Source organism: Mizuhopecten yessoensis, unplaced genomic scaffold (genome assembly GCF_002113885.1).
Source record: "Mizuhopecten yessoensis strain PY_sf001 unplaced genomic scaffold, ASM211388v2 scaffold11023, whole genome shotgun sequence".
Taxonomy (NCBI): domain Eukaryota; kingdom Metazoa; phylum Mollusca; class Bivalvia; order Pectinida; family Pectinidae; genus Mizuhopecten; species Mizuhopecten yessoensis.
The window spans coordinates 414057-434351 of record NW_018408840.1 but is presented as its reverse complement, the minus strand read 5'-3'; the positions used below and the strand labels follow the sequence as shown (position 1 = coordinate 434351).

The window sequence follows — 20295 nt, the reverse complement described above, 5'->3', positions numbered from 1 at the left end:
GAACTATGAACGCTTTCGTGCAGCTTTATTAGGTTATCATTTGGAAGAGGGTATGGTGGATGGCACGGCTAATACACGTTCCATTTCACGTGTGTAAAATCAAATGATGTTAAATACAATAGAAATGCTACAATCTCGAATACTAGCAACATTATTATAAAACATTCTGGTTCAATCAGATCTAAAATGAACACTTCCTGTTGAATTCGAAACATACAAAAAGTATTTGATTAAAATTACAATTGCTTGATATTATATTATAAACTTGCTATTCAGTTTCCCATGGCTTACCATTCTTGATGAAAAGGCCTTCCGAAGAGAACATTGTCTCTCAGTGTTCCGTTAAATATCCAGGCCTGTTGTGCTGCATACGCAACTGTGCCATCAACAGCAATGTCACCGGTAATCAATGGCATCTGGGAATAAACAAAATATTCTTGTTTTTCATCAAAAATCCTTGCTGAAAACTCGTGACATGTATCATTTTCTATTCCCTCGTGACATGTATCATTTTCTATCTCTTCGTGACATGTATCATTTTCTATTTCCTCGTGACATGTATCATTTTCTATTTCCTCGTGAAATGTATGATTTTCTATTACCTCGTGACATGAATCATTTTCTATTCCCTCGTGACATGTATCATTTTCTATTCCCTCGTGTCATGTATCATTTTCTATTCCCTCGTGACATGTATCATTTTCTATTTCCTCATGACATGTATCATTTTCTATTCCCTCGTGACATGTATCATTTTCTATTCCATCGTGACATGTATCATTTTCTATTCCCTCGTGACATGTATCATTTTCTATTCCCTCGTGACATGTATCATTTTCTATCTCCTCGTGACATGTATCATTTTCTATTCCATCGTGACATGTATCATTTTCTATTCCCTCATGACATGTATCGTTTTCTATTCCCTCGTGACATGTATCATTTTCTATCTCCTCGTGACATGTATCATTTTCTATTCCATCGTGACATGTATCATTTTCTATTCCCTCATGACATGTATCGTTTTCTATTCCCTCGTGACATGTATCATTTTCTATCTCCTCGTGACATGTATCATTTTCTATTCCCTCATGACATGTATCATTTTCTATCTCCTCGTGACATGTATCATTTTCTATTTCCTCGTGACATGTATCATTTTCTATTCCCTCATGACATGTATCATTTTCTATTTCATGCATACCACTTCGGAGTTATTTCAATCTAATGTTAATCATTTCTGTTGATTATTTTCTGATTCAAATATTAAGTACCAGAATTTGTTTGAAAACTAAGAATGTCAAGAAGGTATTTGTTTTACATATGCTGCAATGTAATTGTACATCACACATGCCCGACACGGTAGGTTCGATCACATTACTCGCTGTTTTTAAGATTTGCTTTTAACCATAACATGTGATTATAATCTCATTAAGGATATGTGTTTATTTGTTTGTTATAGCAATTACTTACCCTCCCGATCAGCGCTTGTAACAAGGACGATTTCCCACAGCCGACAGCACCACATATTCCAATATGCTTCCCCTATAAATGTTTGTTAAGGTGATCTTGATCAATAGAATAGCGTCAATTGTTCATATTAGGGAAATCATAATAAGACTTGTTTTCTTACAATAAAACATTTTAAGGGAATCACCTGTCTTCTTTGAATTTCAAAAAGTTGCTTTTTATTTGAAGTTTATCATTTTACGTATATCGTTATTGATTACTGGGAAATTTTCGCAGTAGTTTGACTTTCGCCATTTTCACCCTCCGTAATGAGGGCAAATTCATTAACAACATATTATATGTAATAAATAGATTTAAAGGGCGAATTGAATATTGGGCGGATTTTTTTTTTACCGTCGAAGGGCGAAAATTTAACTGGGTGAAAATATCCCAGTAAACACTAGTTTAATCTGTTAACTCGCTGCATGTTACAACATTTCTTAACCATTGTATTTAAAAACAATAATGTAAAGCAGTTGAAGGTCATCGTTGTTAGGTACACACAAAAGGATAACATGGACGACAATAGCTGGATATTTTTAGTAGTTATAAGTAACAACAATATTTCATATGTTAAGAAGCGATATGTAACAAATGAATCAAGTTTTTCTCCTGTTTAAGAATAGTGATATATCTGTATCTAGACACTATTTCATTTCTAAAGTAATCATCCATACATTTACTACTAATCATTATGCTTTATCTTACCCTACTGACTGTAAGATTGATGCTCCGGAGTGCTAGTGATGCCGACGAATCGAGCTTTAATCCTATATTAAATAACAATAACATGGAATGGATAACATGTATTTAGTTAGCGCTATATAAGAACAATGCAAGATATTCTCAAGCCATGATGCAATAACGTGTATACTGTATATTTTGCGTGAATGAATAACTAAAATGAGACAAGCGCTTATCTTTGAAAACCAATTTAAACTTTGTTTTGATGTGTTGAAGCTGTGATACCGTATAATGGGTTATTTTCCCGATTTCGACCTGAAATTAACCCAGGATCAAAATTTCAGGTTGTAGACATTTGAAAAATAATAATTTTCGTGGTGTATTAGCGCAGAGATGAGACGTTTGGCATACAAATGTCAAAAAGTCAAATGAATAGGCTCTATGACAGCTTATTGAACAACAACAAGTAAGTTTGTTTTGTTGAATAAATCATCAACAAAATGATAAGATGTGTGATATAACATATTTTCAAACAGCACTACTCTTTATGTATATGAACTATCACCACCTCACGGCGCTATTTCATTATAGCTATCAAAGTTTATTTTTGCGGCTCATTTTTGTGCTTGTCAAATTTTATTGCGGATCATATTTTCGTGTTAATGACCCAGTATACACTAGTTTAATCTTCTATCATTATTTAAATAGTTATTATCTTGAAATATTCCCATAGCTAAGTTAGAAACAGTATACATTTATATACCTTTGTTATCTGTGGACTGTTGTTTGGTGCCAGGATTGTTGTTGTTATCGCCACCCCACATAAACACCGTGTTACGGAGCTCAATAGCGTTTCCCGAATTTAGGACACCTCGTCCTGGAGGCTTGAATTCTTCTTCCAACATGAAACGCTGTGATAAAACAAGAAATGCAACACAGTATATAGCTAACCCTTTCAGTTTTTTTGTTAAAGAAATGTGAAGAAAGGATAAACATGCTGATTATAGATCAATTATTTGAAACAACAAGGTATCCGTCATGTAGGCCACTAGTATATGAGCGGTAGAGTAGAGTAGAACTTTGCATTTTGTAACATTTTTTTTTTATACAGCGCATACCAGCAAATTTACTCAGAAATATTATTTTACTAAAGTACCAGATTTACTTCTTACAGAATAAAGAATTCCTAACAACATATCGGAATTATTTGATCCTGAAACTACCACAACATTTTAAATAATAGATTCACTATACAAGGATTCTAGAAAGGGTTTGGTTTGGTTTGGTTTGTTTGTGTTTTACGTCCTATTAACAGCTAGGGTCTAGAAAGGTAGTTGACCGTATTGACTCAAGGCAAAACATGTCATACCCTTATTCTTTCAAAACTGATCCTGGTTTCTCCAAATATCCGAGCGGCGAACGGAACAAAGGACACAATAACCCGCATAAAACTCAGTGTGGCAACAATTGAAAAAGCCTGAAAAAAGACATATTGACGTTTCTTATAACCATCATAATAATTATGAGATACCAATGATTGACCAATGACCTTATAGAAAACAGGATTTCACCTGTGAGGTACGTGGTCATTGGCCTCTTTTTTTATGAATAATGACTAGTTCATTTCTAGGTTGATTACACACAGTACTTATGTATGCATTATATTTCTAGATTTATATTTGCATCAAGGATTTCATTTCTATTAACAAAATATGAACAAACGGTAGGTCAGTGGACAAGCAACTAGCCTGCCCAACGCTGATGGTCAGGGTTAATTTTCTGGTACGAATAAAATAATTTTCAGATTTTATTTTCTCGGTATCTTTCCCTGTATTGGTCTCAAACCATTTGTAGCACGTCTTAATCCATGAAAAGACAACTCTGTAAAGATTGAAATAGTTATAGACTACGGCTGCAGCCACAAATTCGGAATAAAAAAGCTACTTGACAGATTGAGCTTACCGTCGACGCTGTCAATTCATTTCCTGCGTTTGCATACGTGGCTATGGTGGCTACCGTAGCTAGTGACGGGGTGACTGGGATGATGGCATTAATAATCGAATTTGCAATTGTCGACTGCAACAGTGGTATAGTTTCTGTTTCTCTTATACCTGTTCAAAATAGTAAAAGTATTTAATATTTATTGAATGGAACTTCTTTTTGATTTCTCATGAATATCCATTAGTTGAAAATTATGTTGGTTTTAGGATTTGTTGTTGACTTAATAGAACATACAACACATGAAGAACCTCATGTAATTGCTAGTTGCTGGAAAAAGTTATAGAGTTTCTTCTTTTGTTATCGAATATACGATTATAAAAGCTTAATCAATGGAACTATTTGTGATCGTTTACTTACCCATTATTTGTAATCGTTGACCTATCCATTATTTGTGATAGTTTACTTACCCATTATTTGTGATCGTTTATTTACCCATTATTTGTGATCGTATATTTACCCATTATATGTGATCGTTTACTTACCCATTATTTGTGATCGTTTACTTACCCATTATTTGTGATCGTTTACTTACCCATTATTTGTGATCGTTTACTTACCCATTATAGAATTTTTAAAGGATTCCTCCCATGCATACATTTTAATCAACTTCATGCTGGTGAGAACTTCATTCATCTTCCTTATCTGTCAAACGAAAAGGTAGCAACTTCAATGTTCGTTCACTTTGATACACGAGGAAATGAAAATATAAAGTATATGGTCTGGATCAAAGTTAGAAGTAAAGATCACATATGTTGTTCTCAATTTATAAATTGTTTTACTTTACAGCCTCAGATATTAAATTTTACAGCCTCTGCCAAAAGAAGAATTTGTTCCCGTACGAGATCTGAATCCACCTGTTTGTTGTATAATAATTCATTTCTGATAATGCTGTATCTATTACCAAGTTTTAAAGGTGCAATCACATGTCAGGTCAAATTTAAAAAAACAACATATTTTTTAAGCAGAGATATGAATAGAATTAATATTTACATATGCTTGTTAATGAAGTAAAGCAATGCACTCTTTTATCCTTTAATATATAATTTCAAATTATACTGATCACATGAGGTGTGTAAACGTTTCAGAAAACATTTATAATGTTCATCTTCAATACAAATACGTTACCTCCGATTGCAGTACCTACCCTTACATCTGTCCATACTAAGGTCTTCCGTCGGAGAAAGGAGACTAATTCAATTAAAAATGCCTAGAAAAGATTATTAGGTTTTTGGTTATGGTATTTTTTTGTTAAAATAGTATCAAATTTCAAAGATGGTTTGACGTCATCATACGATAAGAACTTATAGTTAATGCCATCAATTGTGTTTTTAGTATCATCATAATATAAAATGGTGTCCTCTTTATCAGTGCTTTAATGCTTGGTCAGTCGCAGAAGCATATCACTTGCTTTATTAACATACACGTGCAATAATATTAAGTTATTGATATTGGGAAAGACAAAAATATAAATATTTATTTTCGTAAACAAAAACATATTCTAAATCCAATTTTATCAATATTTGACAGGTAGGTACATACGATATCAATGCGTACACTGGGTGATAGTCAGGTCAAGCGATAGAGAAACGTTGGATAGCCGAAAGAAGTATCGTTAAACGAAAATTATCTTCAAAAGTTTGCTTCGAAATCGTGATTTGCATGACGACTGCTGACGGACGAACTAACTATTTAGGATTTCGATGATTGATGATGATGGATACAGGCTATGGAAAAGCTTATGATATTTGTAGGAGATATGATGTTTTCTTGTGTGATACAAAGGTCGTTTGTATTTTTTTTAGATGAGTGAGGCAGAAGACATCTATGTAGCTGTATATAACAGTTTAGATCAAATCAACATTTCCTGACAGGAAAAGTCATCAGGTAATTTTATCAACGACCATATATTCAAATAACAAATTAAACAAAATATTTAGAAAACATTTAATGTCTTACCTGCAGGATATAAAAGCCAAGAAATGTAGCAAAGGCTACGAAGCACCACAGTCCTATGAGGGAGTAGATGTACACGGTCCCTATTATCAGGAAGATGGGCATTGCAAGGAGATACACGAACAATTGAGTGTTCAACAGAACTCTCAATGCGTCCGACCCGAATATTGTAATAACCTAAAATAGAAACCTCATTTTCACTTCCAAAAATAATTGATTTCAACAATAAACAATTTCTTCGTGCGTTGTAATGGAATAATCAAATCTCTTGAGACATGTCGTTATATGACATACGAATTTAATTATTCAAAATGGCCTCGACGGTATCTGATTCGATTTTGTTTTATCCAACGCATACATTTTTTTTTATTTTACCATATTCAGATTTGAAAGGAAACAGACATTAATTTCTACATTGTTAACAGGTCACATTCTTTTATTATCGGTATGGTATCAAAGTAAGGTTCTAAAATCGTACAGTAAATATGTAACTGCACTGATTAAAGCGCATATACTTATCAAGTATTTGATAAAGCTTTAAGGGCGAAACTTTCAAAATCAAGGTCACAGGCCATTTTGGAATGTTTCGGTTTTGACCAGAATTCGATATTTTGTTTAGTTATAAACTATTAACAAATGATCCTCACTTGACCCCTTGCAAAAGGTTTTTATTTCTAAATATCCAAGATGGCCGTCTTGGTTATTGATTGATGAATATATTTACAATTTATTCGATATGTATCTTATATCTCTTAATTGCTTTATTATATCGTTCAACGCATGGTTGATGTGGCAGTTACGTCGTTAATTAAATGTGAATTTCCTGTAATATAATTCCATAATAATTTCTTCAATAAAATTCTTAAACGATGTTATTATGTTACAAATTTAAGGACAGAAGAGGATGACCAAGCGATGCAGTTGCGTAATATTTGATTAAGTGGTTTCTGGTTTGAGCAAAAATATTTTTGTATTTGATACACCGGTATGTCTATACTTTCGTACCATCATGCTGTTAGCTTGTACATATGTTACCCCAGAGCGTCTTCAGATAAATAACGTGTGGTATATTCAAAAATACCTATTGAAATAAAACACAAAGAGAGATCGTGTAATCACCCATGCATTCAAAAATGTTTGTGTAAAAAGACAGCTGGTATAAAAAAGAATACAGTACGTTGTTTGTATCAATATAAAAAGCCATAGCTTAGAAAAATAGTCGATATTACTTTTCTCTGTTAATTATGTTTATTTAAGGGAGATACTTGGTCTAGGACATCAAAGATATTGTAGTTAAGTCACATAAAAAGAGACCACAGGTACAACGCCAACAACAAACACAGTACTGTATTTGACATAATAAGGCCGAATGTACCAATAATTGCGCACCAGGGACTGAACTATCACTCGAATGCTTATCGTAAATTTTTCGGTGTTTTTTTTTACGTTTTGGATTGTATAATTATCGGAAGCTGTCCTGTATATCAGTAAATAAGACAACTTCCAATACCAAATCGGCAATAGAGCATCATCTGCTTATAAAGTGATCGATGCAATCTTTCATGACATTTCGTTTAGTTGATGGGAAATTAATTTTGGATGTTAAGGAAATGACCTGTATGTATTCGCTGTGATGGATAATTCGTCAAAATACAAGGAATGTTGTTAAAGGCAAAACAATGTTTCATTGACTCGAGGCAGGCCTCTCCATTCCATTAAATACGGGTATGCAGACATTAATTCGATTCAAAATAATATAAGCCGAAATGGTGCAGTGATTCAGCACTTATTGCAATATTGATAAATGTATTATCTATTCGTATGGCTCTTGTCTTTGCTTTATTTCAGTTCACACTATTTAATGTATAATCCCTTTACATTTACAAAACCAAGGTGCATAAGCATAGGACACATCACTATTTCCCTAAGGTGTTTACATTGCCATTTACGTTTCCGTTGAATGTGATCACCCATTTACACGGCTATAGGGATGGAAATATGTTTATACCTAAGGGCTCTGATTTCGATTTCAAACTTATTTTGAAACAAATATGGTCGTATTTAGGAGGACCAGAAGTAACCGAAATGATTCGTTCTGGCTCGGGGTAACATCCCCATTTAAGATACTTATCTATAAATGTAATCAGTCCGACAACTTCTCTTTTTTTTATTAAATCTATTTTCAAACATTCAAATTTAATACAATTACAGTTCTGTAAAATACATCACAATTTGCGATTTTTATGGAATACTTCTTTTGAGCAGGACTACTATAAATATTCTACAATAGTGACAATTGTAATAATATCACCTTATTTAGTCCTAATGGACCAGTAAATATTCACTTTGTTTGGACCTAATGGACCAGTAAATATTCACTTTGTGTTTGGACCTAATGTACCAGTAAATATTCACTTTGTTTGGACCTAATGTACCAGTAATTATTCGTTTAGACCTAATGGACCAGTAAATATTCACTTTGTTTAGCCCTAATGGAGCAGTAAATATTCACTTTGTTTAGACCTAATGGTCCAGTAATTATTCACTTTGTTTAGACCTAATGGACCAGTAAATATTCACTTTGTTTAGACCCAACGGACCAGTAAATATTCACTTTGTTTGGACCTAATGGACCAGTAAATACTCACTTTGTTTGGACCTAATGGACCAGTAAATATTCACTTTGTTTGGACCTAATGGACCAGTTAATATTCACTTTGTTTGGACCTAATGGACCAGTCAATATTCACTCTGTTTGGACCTAATGGACCAGTCAATATTCACTTTGTTTAGACCTAATGGTCAAGTATATATTCTCTTTGTTTAGACCTAATGGTCCAGTAAATATTAACATTGTTTGGACCTAATGGACCAGTTAATATTCACTTTGTTTAGACTTAATGGACCAGTAAATATTCACTTTGTTTGGACCTAAAGGACCAGTCAATATTCACTTTGTTTGTACTTAATAGACCAGTAAATATTCACTTTGTTTGGACCAAATGGTCCAGTAAATATTCACTATGTTTGGACCAAATGGTCCAGTTAATATTCACTTTGTTTAGACCTAATGGACCAGTAAATATTCACTTTGTTTGGACCTAAAGGACCAGTCAATATTCACGTTGTTTGGACCTAATGGACCAGTAAATATACACTTTGTTTAGACCTAATGGACCAGTAAATATTCACTTTGTTTGGATCAAATGGTCCAGTAAATATTCACTATGTTTGGTCCAAATGGTCCAGTTAATATTCACTTTGTTTGGACCTAATGGTCCAGTAACTATTCACTATTTTTGGACCTAATGGTCAAGTATATATTCACTCTGTTTGGACCTAATGGACCAGTAAATATTCACTTTGTTTAGACCTATTGGACAAGTAAATATTCACTTTGTTTGGACCTAATGGACCAGTAAATATTCACTTTGTTTAGACCTAATGGAACAGTAAATATTCACTTTGTTTAGACCTAATGGAACAGTAAATATTCACTTTGTTTAGACCTAATGGAACAGTAAATATTCACTTTGTTTAGACCTAATGGAACAGTAAATATTCACTTTGTTTAGACCTAATGGACCATTAAATATTCACTTTGTTTGGACCTAATGGACCAGTCAGTATTCACTTTGTTTGGACCTAATGGACCAGTAAATATTCACTATGTTTAGACCTAATGGTCCAGTTAATATTCACTTTGTTTGGACCTACTGATCCAGTATATATTCACATTTGTTTTGCCTAATGGTCCAGTATATATTCACTTTTGTTTTGCCTTATGGTTCAATACATATTCACTTTGTTTTGATCAAATGGTCCAGTAATTATTCACTTTGTTTGGACCTAAGAGTCCAGTTCATATTCACTTTGTTTGGACCTAATGGTCCAGTAAATAATCAATTTGTTTGGACCTAATGGACCAGTAAATATTCACTTTGTTTAGACCTAATGGACCAATAAATATTCACTTTGTTCAGACCTAATGGTGCAGTAAATATTCACTTTGTTTGGAACTAGTGTTTCAGTGATAATTCACTTTGTTTGGACCTAATGGACCAGTAAATATTCACTTTGTTTAGACCCAACGGACAAGTAAATATTCACTTTGTTTGGACCTAATGTACCAGTAATTATTCGTTTAGACCTAATGCACCAGTAAATATTCACTTTGTTTAGACCCAACGGACAAGTAAATATTCACTTTGTTTGGACCTTATGGTCCAGTAACTTTTCACTTTGTTTGGACCTAATTGTCCAGTAACTTTTCACTTTGTTTGGCCCTAATGGTCCAGTAACTTTTCACTTTGTTTGGAGCTAATGGTCCAGTAACAATTCACTATGTTTGGACCTAATGGTCAAGTATATATTCACTTTGTTTGGACCTAATGTACCAGTAATTATTCGTTTAGACCTAATGCACCAGTAAATATTCACTTTGTTTAGACCCAACGGACAAGTAAATATTCACTTTGTTTGGACCTTATGGTCCAGTAACTTTTCACTTTGTTTGGACCTAATTGTCCAGTAACTTTTCACTTTGTTTGGAGCTAATGGTCCAGTAACAATTCACTATGTTTGGACCTAATGGTCAAGTATATATTCACTTTGTTTGGACCTAATGTACCAGTAATTATTCGTTTAGACCTAATGCACCAGTAAATATTCACTTTGTTTAGACCTATTGGACAAGTAAATATTCACTTTGTTTGGACCTTATGGGCCAGGAACTTTTCACTTTGTTTGGACCTAATTGTCCAGTAACTTTTCACTTTGTTTGGACATAATGGTCCAGTAACTTTTCACTTTGTTTGGAGCTAATGGTCCAGTAACAATTCACTATGTTTGGACCTAATGGTCAAGTATATATTCACTTTGTTTGGACCTAATGTACCAGTAATTATTCGTTTAGACCTAATGGACCAGTAAATATTCGCTTTGTTTAGACCTAATGGACCAGTAACTATTAACTTTGTTTAGACCCAACGGACCAGTAAATATTCACTTTGTTTCGACCCAACGGACCAGTAAATATTCACTTTGTTTAGACCTAATCAGTAAATATTCACTTTGTTTGGACCTTATGGGCCAGGAACTTTTCACTTTGTTTGGACCTAATTGTCCAGTAACTTTTCACTTTGTTTGGCCCTAATGGTCCAGTAACTTTTCACTTTGTTTGGTCCTAATGGTCAAGTAACGATTCACTTTGTCTGGACCTTATTGAGTAGTGATATTTCACTTTGTTTGGACCTAATGGTCCAGTAACTATTCACTATGTTTGGACCTAATGGTCAAGTATATATTCACTTTGTTTGGACCTAATGGACCGGTCAATATTCACTTTGTTTAGACCTAATGGACCAGTAAAAATTCACTTTGTTTTGACCTAATGGACCAGTAAATATTCACTTGGTTTAGCCCTAATGGAGCAGTAAATATTCACTTTGTTTAGACCTATTGGACAAGTAAATATTCACTTTGTTTGGACCTTATGGTCCAGTAACTTTTCACTAATGGACCATTAAATATTCACTTTGTTTGGACCTAATGTACCAGTAATTATTCGTTTAGACCTAATGCACCAGTAAATATTCACTTTGTTTAGCCCTAATGGAGCACTAAATATTCACTTTGTTTAGACCTAATGGACCAGTAAATATTCGCTTTGTTTAGACCTAATGGACCAGTAAAAATTCACTTTGTTTTGACCTAATGGACCAGTAAATATTCACTTGGTTTAGCCCTAATGGAGCAGTAAATATTCACTTTGTTTAGACCCAACGGACCAGTAAATATTCACTTTGTTTGGACCTTATGGCCCAGTAATGATTCACTTTGTTTGGACCTAATGGACCTTTAAATATTCACTTTGGTTGGACCTAATGGACAATTAAATATTCACTTTGTTTGGCCCTAATGGTCAAGTAATGATTTACTTTGTTTGGACCAAATGGTCAAGTAACGATTCACTTTGTTTGGACCTTATTGAGTAGTGATATTTCACTTTGTTTGGACCTAATGGTCAATTAACGATTCACTTTGTTTGGACCTAATGGACCGGTCAATATTCACTTTGTTTAGACCTAATCAGTAAATATTCACTTTGTTTGGACCTTATGGTCCAGTAACTTTTCACTTTGTTTGGACCTAATTGTCCAGTAACTTTTCACTTTGTTTGGAGCTAATGGTCCAGTAACAATTCACTATGTTTGGACCTAATGGTCAAGTATATATTCACTTTGTTTGGACCTAATGTACCAGTAATTATTCGTTTAGACCTAATGCACCAGTAAATATTCACTTTGTTTAGCCCTAATGGAGCACTAAATATTCACTTTGTTTAGACCTAATCAGTAAATATTCACTTTGTTTGGACCTAATGTACCAGTAATTATTCGTTTAGACCTAATGGACCAGTAAATATTCACTTGGTTTGGACCTAATGGACCATTAAATATTCCCTTTGTTTGGACCTAATGGTCAAGTAACCTTTCACTTTGTTTGGAACTACTGGTCCAGTAAATATTCACTTTGTTTGGACCTTATGGTCCAGTAACTTTTCACTTTGTTTGGAGCTAATGGTCCAGTAAATATTCACTTTGTTTGGACCTTATGGTCCAGTAACTTTTCACTTTGTTTGGACCTAATGGTCCAGTAACTTTTCACTTTGTTTGGACCTAATGGTCCATTTATTATTTACTTTGTAGGTTTCTGTATAGACTTCCTTAATCATTTATTACGTTCTTTCTTATTGTGTATTTTTGGTGATGAGTTTTATGTAGAATGCTTGATACAATTTCCAGCTAAAATCATTAAAGGCAAGCAACAGTTATGTAGTAATCTCATTTAATATATTGTTTTTTTTTAACATTTCTATTGATTTGACAAAAAATAATCGTACCTCAGAAGCAATCTTTCCATTTATATTCTTTAACTTCAGGAGTTTTTTGTACGCCATGCCTAATACTCCGGACCTAAACCTTGTTCCTAGTTGTCAAAAAAAGTGAGAAAAAAAAGAATACTATAGAATTGATACAGGATGACAAAATCAGAACCAAAGTCTGAACATAAATGTAAGACAACAATAGAATCAGAGGAAAAACCAAATCAGCGTAAACCAGATACATTCAAATATCACAAGTAAATGAAGAGACAATTACATTTGATATTATACTCTTATCGGATCTAATCTAATGAAACCGTCATAATTTGTGATAACGCCTTCTTATTCGGATAAATTTCATTTTGAAATGTAGATATAAATAAAATCCATATTGAATTGCTAAATAAGGATATCAATTCAGGACGGAAAAATGCACTTTTGATTCCAAGATTTTGAACGATCAATTCTTTACATATTATGAACATATTTTTTCAAACTGGTAGGCATTTTTCTGAATATTTTTAAAACATTAACAGATCCCATCTATTAGAGTGTAACATAAACGCGACCCTTCAAGATGCTTCAAGATCCATCAAAGTCAGAAATCTACACCATTTTAATAACAACTTGCCTGTTTGCGATCCAAAGAAGAGGAGAAATGTAAAGGAGTAACTTCGAAGAAGTTGTCCGACGAGGCAAGCTATTACTAAACCCACGGCGTAGGAAATAGATGTTTCCGGGCCTTCTAGGTATGCTGTTATAACATCGGTAATATAACCCTGAAAGATTGACATGCATAACATATATTATTTGTGTGCTGACAATAAATGGAGACATAATCAAACAGAAATATAGTCTCATAAAAAACGTAGTCAATGTGTCCAGTAAAATCCCTTCTCGTTTAAACAGTCAGTGTTTCTTCTAATGAAAAACAAATGTTGATGATAATACTCTATTTTGGCCGTTTATAAAGTATTATATTAAAGATACATATACATTAATATACATATAATATTCTGTCTATTTCAAAAGATATATATTTGCATATATATATTAAGAAAAAACTCGTAATTAATATGTAATATATTTGAAATTTACTCGTCTCTATCTTAAAGAGCCCTTTCACTTCATGGATGTTTGTGAGATTTGGAAAGGATTATTAATCCAATAACCTTACGAACAACATGGGAATGTTTAATTTACGATTTTGTTACAATTGAAGAAAACAAAAATGCTACTAACGGTTATGAGAAAGGTTACTACGGCGTTTAAACAGAGGGCTATAAATACAATCAGCAGGCGAACCCATATGAATTTCAGCCACAGTCTGAAGATTGAGCATTTTGTTCGTCCATAGGTCTGTAGTTCATCCATCCACATTGGTTCCAACCTGACAAAGGAAAGATGTTATATGTCATAATGTTAACTCAATATAATAATAAAAATAATAACTCGAGGTTCTTTTATACCGATTTATCACAACCTAGTTTGTAGGTCGTCTCAAAGTGGTTCACACATTTGTATTCGTGGTTATAGGGCCTTTGCAACCAGTCGATATCTTTCTCAACTCTTTGGGGAGCATACAGCCGGTGCTGCCATTTCGACTTTCACAGCTAGCATTCTATAATTCTAGCACTGCCCAACAGCGTACTCATTTACATTACGTAACTCGAACCTGCCACCATTCGGTCACGAGCCCGGCGTCCTACCACTGGACTACCGTGCCTTCTATATATGTAGGACACAATTCAAACAGGTATGTATTAAGATAACTACAAATGTTCATTTAACATTACATAGGTGTACCAGAAAAATATCCATATTTGTGATGATTTAACAATGCATTTTATCATTCTCTAATTGTGTCACGCGTTTACTCCCTAATGGCTTTAAATTGATATTAATAAAACAACTACTTAAACTGGTCTTTTAGCTTATTTGAGAATAATTTGTTATTTGAGTAATCCTGTATAAGTACTGTTCTGTGTTGATGGCGCAACCCTCCAGTTCTGAACATGTCCACACATCATCCTCTCTGATTTCTTTATCTCTGTCTTTGAAAAGCTTCAATATAAGTGGGGTCAGCCACCCTAATGATAAGTAGGACAGAATCCCTGCATCATTAAGAGGTATCGGGTCATTGCTGAAACAGACAGATCAATTACTACAATTTCAAAGACATCAATAAACCCCTATGCGGCAAAATGACAGACAGACAGACAGACAGACAGAAAATGGAAGTGTAAGTCGTTTACTACATGATATCGTTCATCGTGTTTTAAAGAAATAAGTGCCCACTCTTATGTCAACACAATATAAATAATATATGAAGCTATATGAAAACTTAATAGTTTTAAAGATATGTGTGCTGTTTATAAAACCATAATAAGAGAATAACGAAGTGTAAAACAAATCATAGTTTGAACTAAAAATGATTACAACTTAGGGAAAATATAAATAAAAAATATTGGCACAATTTAGTTTTGGCTATTTTCCAACTGGTAGACTTTTTTATTTTTTGATTGTATAACCTAAAAAAACAAACCACACACAAAAAGTGATGACGTCGTAAACAGCAGTATTTGGCGCAGTAATTTTAACTTCTGATTCGTTGTAATTGCTTGGCGATTAAAACTACTGCGTATTGTTGTGTTTTGTGCAATATTAGTTTGATTTTTTCAGAAATTAATAGATATTTACTAAGTATTGATTAAAGAAAGTTTCTGACTCTTTTAATTAAATGAAAAGGATAACTAGAATTATTGAACTACAACTTACAGGTCTTACTGAACTTTAACCTTCGCGGATTTATGTGAAGTGCACACATTGTTTTCGGTTTATACCGTTTAACCCTAAATAATCCTGGTTATTCCTTAACAATATCAACATGCCGATCGTTGATAATAAGACTTGGTGTTACCAAATGGAAAGCTACTTCATTTACTACTCCCGCAATTGAAATCTTAATCCAAGCCAAGTAATTTCACGTCCTCAAAGCAGTGTCCGGTGTAATAACAACACCAGTAAATACTAATGAGTAAAATCAAATACATAATACATAGCCTTTCATATAACATAAGGATATACGTATTTCCAAGTGAAATCATGATAAATAATGATCTTAATAGAATATCTATGTGGGCAAATAGATGGGGTATAGTATTTTATCCCAACAAAACAAAAGCCCTTCTAATTTCAAACAAACATAATACTGATGGACTATATCCTGACCTTATATTCATTAAAAACATTGTGGCAAACGTAAAAAAGCATAAACATCTTAGAGTTTTTCTTAATTGTCAGGGTTCATGGTCAGACCACATCAATTTTATTTATGAAAAAACATATAAAAATTGAATCTGTTCAGATCACTTAAGTATAGGCTCGACAGGAAATCGATAGAAATAATATACAAATCTTATATTCGTCAAAAACTTGAGTATGCAAGTGTTTTGTGGAATAATTGTAATCAGACAGAATCCGATCTTCTTAAATCCATCCGTCTAAATGCTGCGAGACTGGTTACTGGATTACGTAGGGGTACTAGTCATGCTGTCATTGATAATGAACTAGGATGGGATACTCTTTAGAAACGCAGAAATGACCAGCAACATATGCTATTTTTTAAATAACAAACCGTGATACCCCTAATTATCTGTTTGAAAACATTGAACCTTATATTATAAACAATGACTTAGTGACTCATGATATTCGACATCAACGTATATTTCAAACACCCATTTGCAGAACTAATATATATTTTAACAATTTCTTTCCTAGTATGATGTCTTGGTGGAATAGATCCGATTTTAGTTATTATAATTTAAAGGTCGGTAATTGAACTTAAAAAGCAACTCGTCCATCATGACATTCTTCCTAATGCTGAGGATACGTACAAATGCTTTTAAATATGGAGGGACTAGACCTTTCAACGTCATTTTATGTCAACTTAGAAACCATGCAAGTCAATTAAATTCTGATCTTTTTAGGGACCCCCTTACTTCTTTCTATACTGCCCTAGGTATATAATCCAAAGACAAAACCTATTAGAATCTCTGTCTCATTTGCAGCTTGACATTCAATTAAACCTACATTTAAATCTCGACTTAACCCTGATTGAACATTTAGTAAATAATATCAATATACTAACAAGGGGAAGTAACCACCTTAATCATGATCTTAATTCTGCTATTTGTGTCTGTGTGCAGAAATATATTGAGTCTACTAACAGGCTTTAAACTAACTGTTAATTCTAGTCCCAATGTGTATGTATACATGTTTATATGAATACTCCTTCAACACGGCTCCTGCTCTGGATTATTAGTGGATGGGTAAGCACACAGTGGTGGTCTGTATTGACATTTTAGTGCTGCCCAGTTATAGTTGTTATCTGGAGTAGGAGTGGTGATGGAGGAATAGTTGGTGTTACAAATTATTCAACTAATACTATTTAATATTTACTGTATTTAATGGGGTTCCAGTTTTTGATATAATTAAATGTTGTAAAAATTATAAAATTTGATTATCTACAAATGCAGTATACACACATGGCTTAGTTCAGAGATAGATAGAGACCATTAGCACACTTATAGGCTCTCAGAATGGAAAAACACCATATAGGATATTTGATCCAGTGTTTACATGTCTGTATGCATATGATTATGAGTACCTATTCCCTCAGCATGGCTTCTGCTCTGGATAAGCAATGAATGGGTAAGTACACAGTGGTTGTACTATGGACATTTTAAGGCTGCCCAGTTATAATTGATATCCGGAGTGGGGTGGTGTTGGGGGACTGGTTATTATAGTATTAAAATTTAACTTATACTGAAAATATTGGCAATTTGTTCTGCTATAGAGTAATTAAAATGATGTTTCTTGTATATTTGTTAAATGTTGATATTTCACTTTCATCAAAAGCATATGTATTTTGACCTGGATTACGCATATGTATGCACATGTTTGAATATGGGTCAAAGAAGTAATATAGACGGTAAAATATCATATAACACTGGATTCTAATGGAGTTATGTCCGTAGGATACGAATTACTTAAAGTAGTATATGGGGCAAAGAAATAATTCCAACAGTGTGGACAAGTTTAGGTTGTCAAATTTTCGGAGCGATACGCTCCTTTATCAAGACACAGTGAAACAGAACAGTTACATGTACATATACATCATATTACAAGAAGATAGAACTGATATACTATAATTGGAAATATAGCTATAATATAAAACCAATAGTCCCCTCGGCTGAAGACAGCGGAAGGCAGCAATTAAGCTGAGAGCATCGCGGACAAGGAACGCTGATAGTCTAAATATCAGAAAGTTCGCTGGCTCTGCTCTATAGCGAAAGTGCACTAAGCTACTCGCCCAATGAAACAAAACGACGACCCGCCAAATAATAACCAAAATTGGAGAAGAATCCCTCTAGAAAACTCTTTAACTACTAAATATATGTAGAGGTCCTATTCTTGCGCAAGATGCACTATCACATAAAGTGAGTCAACGAGAGATAATATATATGTGTGAATATTTTGTAAATATTAGTGTGTATTTTTAGTAGCCATCTATTTGAACTATGATTTTTTGGGGGAGAGGGCTTGTATAGGCATAGCCTGTTGCCCAATTCTCATTAAATCACTTGATTTAATAAAATGTTTTGAAATGAAATGAAATCCTGATGGCGACCATATAACCTGCCCGTAGTTTTCATCAACCTATCTTTGTCGAAACCCTGTATTGTAAAACGTTTTAATCAGCAGTCTGTAATCACAGAAATCAGGATATCCGGAGAACTCTCTTGAATACCGCCTCAACAAAATTTTACAATAATGACAATGTTTCTCATTTTTAACTATGGAAATTATATTATACAATACTCAATTGATTGTTTTCAAATAAATCTTATCAAGTATCCTACAAGAAAAAAACACTTTAAAACATAGTCTCACTCGTATTTTTAAATATAGTCGTAAAGTGAGTTTGTCTAGATTTTGCATATGAAAATAGTATACATTACATTTGTTTCTTGTCCAAAAGTTTCTGTTTCTCCGAACCATTATAGATGGCCTTGTCTACACGCCTCCAGAAGCAATCCATGAGTGTCTATCATTTCAATTCCCAATGGTGCAGTATGTTCACAGTATTCATTCTTACAATAAACCTTTGAATTGTTTTTTTCTACATATAAATAACACCGTATGATGTGGTCGGGTAGTTAGAAAATACTTAAATTTGGTATAATTAAAAAGTAGGAATATTTTACGTAGTATTGAGATATTTCTCTAAAATTATTGCTTTATATTTTTTATCTAAATGTTATTACTCTTCCATCTAGTATCTAAGAATATCAATGCTGGTGACAGCTTGCATGTGTCAGAGTGGTTTGAATTCTCTATTCAAATCATATATGAATCCATATATAATGTTATACAACGGTCTTAAGGTCACACACGACAGTATGTTAAAATTATAATTAACAGACTATATTCGTTCTAATTCATAACCCAACAAAACATGAATAATTCAACGTTTAACTTTGTAGATTTTAACTTTGTATATTTGTGTACGCAAACGCTAAACAGATATATTTTACTGTTTTGAACAGCTGCGTCCTACGTTAAAAAGGCTCAGAAAGAAGTTTAAATCCTTGTTTACCAAACGCTAGTTCACAAGAAGCATACTACAGGCTACATAACACGGTCTATAGTGAAGCATGACTGACCTGTAGGTTGTAGTACAATATGACGTACCTGTATGTTGTAGTACAGTATGACTTACCTATAAGTTGTAGTACAGTATTACTTACCTGTAGGTTGTAGCACAGTATGACTTACCGGTAGGTTGTAGTACAGTAAGACTTACCTATAAGTTGTACTACAGTATGTCTTACCTGTAGGTTGTAGCAGAGAATGACTTACCGGTAGGTTGTAGTACAGTAAGACTTACCTATAAGTTGTTGTATAGTATGACTTACCTGTAGGTTGTAGTACAGTAAGACTTACCTGTAGGTTGTAGTACAGTATGACTTACCTATAGGTTGTAGTACAGTATGACGTACCTGTATGTTGTAGTACAGTATGACTTACCTCTAGGTTGTAGTACAGTATGACTTACCTATAGGTTGTTGTACAGTATGACTTACCTATAGGTTGTAGTACAGTAAGACTTACCTGTAGGTTGTAGTACAGTATGACTTTCCTGTAGGTTGTAGTACAGTATGACTTACCTGTAGGTTGTAGTACAGTATGACTTACCT

General features: G+C 33.5%; 1 protein-coding gene across 1 annotated transcript in view; it reads right to left on the bottom strand.

Moving 5' to 3' along the window:
• The window catches only part of LOC110464706 (multidrug resistance-associated protein 5-like), a 34378-nt gene extending 19216 nt beyond the window's left edge, over positions 1–15162 (bottom strand). The window contains exons 1-13 of the mRNA XM_021520060.1: positions 15012–15162; positions 14276–14423; positions 13665–13812; positions 13052–13137; positions 6151–6324; positions 5339–5401; positions 4752–4836; positions 4156–4304; positions 3563–3670; positions 2957–3104; positions 2218–2279; positions 1474–1545; positions 292–416 (exon numbers count right to left, since the gene is read on the bottom strand). Of these exons, the coding sequence (XP_021375735.1) occupies positions 292–416; positions 1474–1545; positions 2218–2279; positions 2957–3104; positions 3563–3670; positions 4156–4304; positions 4752–4836; positions 5339–5401; positions 6151–6324; positions 13052–13137; positions 13665–13812; positions 14276–14413 (1358 nt within the window). The 5' untranslated portion in view covers positions 14414–14423; positions 15012–15162. The remainder of the gene's footprint in view (positions 1–291; positions 417–1473; positions 1546–2217; positions 2280–2956; positions 3105–3562; positions 3671–4155; positions 4305–4751; positions 4837–5338; positions 5402–6150; positions 6325–13051; positions 13138–13664; positions 13813–14275; positions 14424–15011) is intronic.
• Between the last annotated feature and the right edge of the window lie 5133 nt (positions 15163–20295).